The sequence below is a fragment of the Thalia democratica genome, unplaced genomic scaffold, assembly GCF_965202585.1.
Source record: "Thalia democratica unplaced genomic scaffold, ktThaDemo2.hap1.1 HAP1_SCAFFOLD_624, whole genome shotgun sequence".
Lineage (NCBI taxonomy): Eukaryota > Metazoa > Chordata > Thaliacea > Salpida > Salpidae > Thalia > Thalia democratica.
Genome location: NW_028139633.1, coordinates 12,046 through 19,046, shown reverse-complemented (window position 1 = coordinate 19,046; position 7,001 = coordinate 12,046). Strand labels below are relative to the sequence as shown.

At 31.6% G+C, this 7,001-nt stretch overlaps 1 protein-coding gene across 1 annotated transcript; it reads right to left on the bottom strand.

Annotated features, from left to right (window-relative positions):
- Positions 1–203: 203 nt before the first annotated feature.
- Positions 204–4,193, bottom strand: LOC145846779 (histone acetyltransferase KAT8-like). The gene is made up of 7 exons (XM_082953395.1): positions 4,163–4,193; positions 3,211–3,772; positions 2,868–3,083; positions 2,173–2,445; positions 1,648–1,894; positions 1,165–1,317; positions 204–481 (listed from the first exon to the last, which is right to left on the bottom strand). Exons 1-7 carry the CDS (start codon positions 4,191–4,193, stop codon positions 239–241), a joined length of 1,725 nt encoding a protein of 574 aa, XP_082809521.1. The 3' UTR covers positions 204–238.
- Positions 4,194–7,001: the final 2,808 nt, after the last annotated feature.

Here is a 7,001-nt window from a genome sequence, read left to right as displayed (position 1 = left end):
CCGTTCAGTAAACTCTATTTTGCTTAAACTCTACAAACTATAAACATTATATTTAATCACTTTAAATCAACATTTATGATCCTCATATACATTATACAAAAAAAATTTAAACAAAGTCCTTTACACAAAAACTCCCCTTCAAAACTTAAACCCTACAAACTTTGTATTTAACCACTTTAAAATTTATCGTACCAAGAAAAGTCAAACAAAGTTTTTCACTTCCCCCAAAAAATCCCCTTCAAATTTCCCCTTCCGACCTCTTCCGGTCCATGGCCCTCTTGTAGGCGGTGACGGCGGGCGCCACCCGCACCGGGTACGGCTTCCACTTCAGACACTCGATGTCGCACGGGATCTTGGGGTGGTGGGGGATGGGGTGCTGCGCGTTGGCGTCCTCTAGCGTCTTGGGCGTGAACGAAATTGTGTTTTCTCCTCTCGTCCACTTGATCATGTTGAAGATGCGCAACGTGTACACTATGTCTTCCTGATTGTAAAAAATATCACAAAGTTTGAACGTTAAAGTCTGAGATTAACATATTATAAAAAAAATTTTCTGTATATTAAACTTAGGTTAAATTTTTTTAACTTGATGTATGTTTGCATCCACGTTCACCTTGAAATAATGCTTTTATTTGACTTGTTACTTTTAAATATTTTTGAAATTATATTTTTCGTCGCAAATAACTTTATTTTCAGAATATTAGGATTAAATATATAAATAATTATTTCAAATTAATATTTTAGTCTAAACTGCTTTTACCCTCAGTACTACAGTTTTGAGTAGATACTTATTAAGTCGTATGGATTAACTTCAAAAAAGTTAAAAATGCACTTTTTTGACAACTCTTCTATTAATTTTTAAATAAAAGTACGGAATACAGGCAGTATGGTTAAAAAATGAGATTGACTAGCACAGTTAAAAATTTGTAACTAATAACTTTCATCTTTATCCATTCAACAAACTATTTTTTCATAAATTAAATTTTTACTAACGCATACCAATCAAAACAGTCAAAAATAGACAAATACCTTCATTATGCAAGTCTTTACAAATGTAAAGTAATATGTTAAATGGTAAAACTTAGCTATCTTTAACACAACTCTAACTAAAATCCAGCATTTTTTTTATTGAAGCTAAGTTGATTCGGGTATTAATAAGTCAGTTACCTGAGTCATGCAAGTCTCTTTGCTCAACTCCTCGATGGTCGCGTCAGGGTTCTCGTTGAGGCACTTGAGCAGGGTGTTCTTCCAATACTTCACGTAAGCTGCCTTGCCCAGGTCCGAAAGCGGAGTTTCGGGGGATCCTATCTGGCCTCTTATCTGTCAGTTTCGTTGAAACGATTAGTTAAGTAAATACTATAGTGGACAGAAAACACTACTGTTTTTTGAAAGTTTTTACTGAAATGCACTCAAAGGAAGATATATACATTTATGACTGATAAACAGCTTTATTGATAATTGTTTTGCATAAAAAATTAAAAACTTCTCCTTTAACTTATTTATTTAAATTCTTTAGAATATTTTACTAACAAAATATACAGTTATTTTACAAGTAAGTACACTACGTTTTTAACTTTTTTTACTTTGAAATAGGGAAAACTAATCATTACTATTTGCGTAATTGATAGACCATATAAAAAGCCAACCAACCTTTGCGAACTCGTAGCTGAAGGATATGAGGAACCTGCCGTAGCCTTTGAACAGGTAATTGGGCAGAACGCAGATGCAGGCCAGGTTGTTCTTGGAAAACTTCTCCTTGCTGAAGAAGCCTGCTATGTGGGCGCCTTGCCGATCGACCACGGTCAGCACGTAGAACTGGAAGTTTCCGATGTCGTAGATGGCCGTCTTGTGGTCGATGAAGAACTTGCCCAGAAGCGTCAGGTTCGTGCAGTAGACTCTGTAGAGTTAGGCGATGATAATTATTTTGAAAATTATTATTTTGGTTTAAGAAACTAGATGTTAATTACTTTTTTGAAATAATTTCATAGAAAGATATGTATTTATTTTTAACATTGTTTTTTTGGTAATTCTTATTATATAATTTCCTCAATTTATAGTAAACAAAAACCATTAAACTTATATAAATTGCATATACTTTACTAAATATAATCACATTCAAATCCTTGTTTTAACAGACATAGTAAAGTAAAAACAACTTATAATTCAACAACAAACTTGTGAAAGAGCCCGTCCAGCTCGTATATGGAGATGTTTCCCCTCCGGTAGATTTCCCTCCCCTCCGGCTGCCTCCTCCCGCAATCGTGACGTAACAATGCGTCGGGTCGGGAGAAGTAGACGAGGCAGTACTCGCATATGAACAAACGTTCGCGGGTGCCGTAGAAGCCGGGGTAGGGGGAGTAGTACCACGTGTCTATGGTGTGCCTGCCTATCACTACCTGGTTCACGTACTTGATCTGCGTCCGTTTCTCGTGCTCCACCTCCGCTTTCCTGTTTGTGAAATTAATCGGATTTAACAGGTTGGAAGTTTTGCTTGATTGAATTATAAAACAATCGTTTTTTTTTTTGTGATTTGTTTTTATTGTACAAGTAGGTGGTCCGAAATTTGAAAGACTGTACACAAAATTATTAAATTTAAATTTTTTAAAGAGTACCACTACAGATAATAGAATAAAATATTTTTTCATTAGCTAACAAAAATTACATGAACGTTAAAACATTCCACAACAAGTTTTTTAGGTTGTGAATATAACAGTAGTGCTCACAACATTTTTTTACAACCGACATGATTATACATTTACAATAAGACTACTGTACCAATAAACTTTTATAAAAACCTTGTACAACCTTATAAAAGATAACTTTGAAAAAACGAGAAAACCCAAAATCAACTTTTTCAACCAATTAAAAACCTGGTGGCTTCGTCCATTTCCTCGAACTCGGTCACCGACATGGTCCTGATCTTCCTGTGTCGCGTCATCCTCTCCTCCGCCTTCTGGTTCTCCTCCTTCAACCGCATGATGTCGTGCGAGCTCACCTGCCGGCTGCTGTCCACCTTGTCCCCGTCCACCCACTGGTCCATCCTCCTGTCCAGGCCGATGCAGTGCACGTAGAACTGCGTTACCGACCTATATTGGTTGAATTGTTATACAAAATTTTACGATAAAAATAAATGCTTTTGTTGTATTTTTTTTTTATGATTTAATTAACTTTATACCTTACAAAAAAAAGTTTGAAAATATTTTTAATGTCCACCTGTCGTAGGGGTTCTGGCGAGCGGCGAACACCTCGCACGGCAGCACGCTTCCGTTCTTCGTTGTGACGTAATACTTGCCCGGCAACGTGATCTTGTCGTCATGGTACCTGATCCCCGTGGGGCTCTCCGTTGGGCGGGTGCTCAGCTGATGTCCTTCTGGTTTCTCTTTTAGTTTTTTATCCGGCATTATTTGCGACTCGGCCGAGTAGAACGAGCCGTCTGACGCTTGCTGGTGTCCCTCGTAACGATCTTCGTGGCTTTCCTCTCGGTTTGGGGACTTTTCCAGATCTTGAAGGACTCCTCGCGCAATTTCTTCCATTTCAGCTAGATTTTCCTGGGGAAAGGGTATTTCGATGTTGGGAAGATCTTCCTGGATCGGGGTCTTTTCGAGATTTTGAAGGACCGGGAGTTCCTCCTTGTCGGGATCGTAATCGTCAGAGTCGGAATCTGTCGAGTCGTTGGACTGCGCTTCCATCATCTCGTTCTGCAGCCATTCTTCGTCTACCTCATCGTCTACTTCGTCGTCTTCCTTGTCGAGAATATCGCTCAAGTTGTCGCTTTCTGCCGTTAAGAATGCGCCTTTTAATTGACAACAAGAAAATGAAAAAATTTATACATGGGTTTGTCACAGTTATTCATTACTATACTACTGTGAACATTCTTGTGTATATTGTACTAGCTTATTTTATAAAACTATAACATTTTAATATGCTTAAAGTAATTACAAAAATTTGAGTAAAAATATTAAATTTATAATTATAAAGATAATCTTTATTTGTAAAAATTAACATCGAACACCGATTAGCAGTTTGCATTAAATAAGTACCTCTGATTCTAACTAACCACTTGAAAATACTTTAAAATAAAAAGCAGATAAAAAATAAGGACTTAATGTAGAACTGATTAGTTAATACGGCAAAATTAAAAACAACTAGATCCCTGACGACATACTCTCTGCAAAAATATTTTCCTTAGGCGACATAATAATAACATAAGTTTTATTGTTTGAAAATTGAAATAAATTCTGAACCAGTCAATTTCTCTAGGAAATTTTTGAAACTAAATCATATGTGAGAAAATTTATTTTCACCTTGGTAAGATTTTATGTGACGTAATAATACAAAAGCTCTTACCAGTTTTGAAAAACTTTGTGAAAGTATATTTTTACTACACTAGTTACTTATTAATAATAAGTTAAGCAAACAAGGTTTTATATAATTATTGTGCATGTTACTTTAATAAAAACTCAGCAGTAATACGCTAGAGGATAATAATTCAATATTAACTTTTCATTTAAACAAACCATTAACATTCTATTAATTACAGTTTTAGTAATTTTTTTAATTTTTTTTCAGTTAGAATTATATATTGAACGAAAAAAAAGTGCTCAAAAACTTGGTACAATGACTTGTAGTACGAAAAAACCTTTCAGTTATCGATTCATACACCAGGATAATGTTTAATGTCATGTACAGGACAAAGTTAAAGTTTTTTTTAGCTTTTCTTTGACTCAAAATTTTACTACATATGAAATTAATTTAAGCCAATGTCAGTCAAAGAAAGTAAAATTGTTTCAAACTGAAAATAAACAACCAAAGTATTAATGGACTTATGTCTATGATCCACATCTTAAAAATATATTTTAAAGGTTTTTACACTTTAATTTTTGAAAATACAACTTTTTTACTGATTTTATATATATAAAACTTCAATTACAAATCAAAAAAGCAAAAGAACCATAAATTACACTATTTATTTAAAAATATGACTATAAAGTTTACTTAGTTTTTATTAAAGTTTTAAGATATATTAACATACTCCAGTAGAAACAAGATTTTACTGTAAAGTTATACTTTTAATGTTAATTTCTTAAGTGATATTATCTTCATTAGTGCCAACAAACAATATCGCAAATTTAATTCAGGTAGTTAACTTTTGTAACCTTAAATACACTTAAATTACCTTTTTAAATACAAACAAAAGGTTAATAGAACTTTTTCTACTTTTAAAACTTCATACCGAACTAAGTTTATTTCATGTTTAAGCTAACTTTGCTTAATATTTGAAATAAAGAAGGTTGATAGTTTTACTCATAAATAGTCTAATACACTGAAATAACGCTGTATTAGACAATAAACCATATTTTTACAACATTATGACTTTAATTAATGTAATTAGGTTTATTAGAATAGCTTTTATAAAGGTTTATAATTGATACATCTAAGATTTTACTTAAATGAACACTAAACAGCTTTCAGTCAAAATCTAGTGCACATAAACTTTGTATACAAAAGCTAAACTTTAACAGTCTTGTACACCTATTGTTATAAATAAACTATAAAGCTACAATTTAACTAGTAAAGCAATTTTACAAGGATAGGAATATCAACTGACATTAAGCATATACTAAGAAAATATAATGCTAGACTGTTCAAACGTTAAAATAAAAATTAAAACAAACATCATTTAGTTAAATCAATACTTACAAGGCTTTACAAACGTTTTCGTTGTTTCAATTATTGTTATTGTTTATTGAACGACAAAAAACACGCTCAAAATGTTTTACCCTAGGACCTGGTGTACAAAAAACCTTTCGGTTATCAAGTCGTACATCAGAACAGTTTAGCATCATGCCTAGGACAATTTGTAATAAAGATAAACTAAATTAAATTAATTTATAAAAAGCTCATTTACATACACAACACAGATAAACTTTAGATATTCAGCTAATTACTGGAATAAAAAAAAAAGTTTTGATAAAAATTGAATGCTTTCACTAATAAATTAATAAAGTGATTTACTACCAGGAATCGAGCATGTGAGATAAGTAATGTAAATCAAACACTATATATTGTTTATTAAACGAAAAATAAAAGTACTCGAAATGTTTGGTCCTAAGACTTGGTTTACGAAAAAACTTTTTGGTTATCGAGTCACACACCACTGGGAATCCTTTAAACGTCTTGTCCATGGTATAACTAAATAAAATGTAGTTTTAGTTAATATCTACTTTGTAGTTTGCTTAAACAAATGTTAAAGTAAATGTGTATTAAAAGAAACTTATTTGCTAAAAGTTTCTTCTCTTGTTTGAACAAATGAAATATATTAACTGGTAAGGTTTTTATTGGTTACCCATTGATTCGGTATAAAGTGTTAATAACTTCATTTAGAATAAAATAATTTTAATTAAGCTTGTGTAGGACGACTTCTTAATCTATCATATTTGGTAAGTTTAGTTTACTTTTAAATACCATTTTTGATATAAACGAAATCGATTATACTTTTTATTCTTTTTAGAGCAGTCCTTTTTAATGAACAAAACACAAAAATAAAAAAGTCTCACTACTTTTTATAGTAAGTTTTTATATTTTTATATTTTACTACAAGCATTTGTATTTTAAAATTATTTCAAAAATGTTAAGCTGTAAAACTTAGAATCATTATCTATTTGTCCTCAAAATATTGTTTAATATTACTAGTTTGTTTTTTTTTTAAATGATAGGTTTGCAAAGCATTTTTTTTTATTAAACTAGTTTTATCGCATGTTTAGTATCTAATGGTTTTTAAAATTTAAATGTGGTAGAATTCAAAAATTTTTAGATTTACAAACTATATTATATTCACTGACTAAAGTTCGATAAAAAAAAACAATAGCAAGAAGTTAAATAAAATCACACTTAAATTTATGCTTATGTATTTTTTTTAGTTTCAAAAACTATTAGTAGTAAATATATACAATTAATTCAGTATTTTTTTTGAAAAATATAAATTGTTCCCTGGTTCTGGTTTT

What these genes read in the sequence shown, in the direction of transcription:
- LOC145846779 (XM_082953395.1), bottom strand. Translation starts at nt 4,193, where the DNA reads ATGTCGCCTAAGGAAAATATTTTTGCAGAGA. An exon ending in TCAGCTACGAGTTCGCAAAG is followed by an intron (nt 1,318 to 1,647) that starts GTTGGTTGGCTT and finishes CGAAACTGACAG; the next exon opens with ATAAGAGGCCAGATAGGATC. An exon ending in AAGAGACTTGCATGACTCAG is followed by an intron (nt 482 to 1,164) that starts GTAACTGACTTA and finishes TTTTACAATCAG; the next exon opens with GAAGACATAGTGTACACGTT.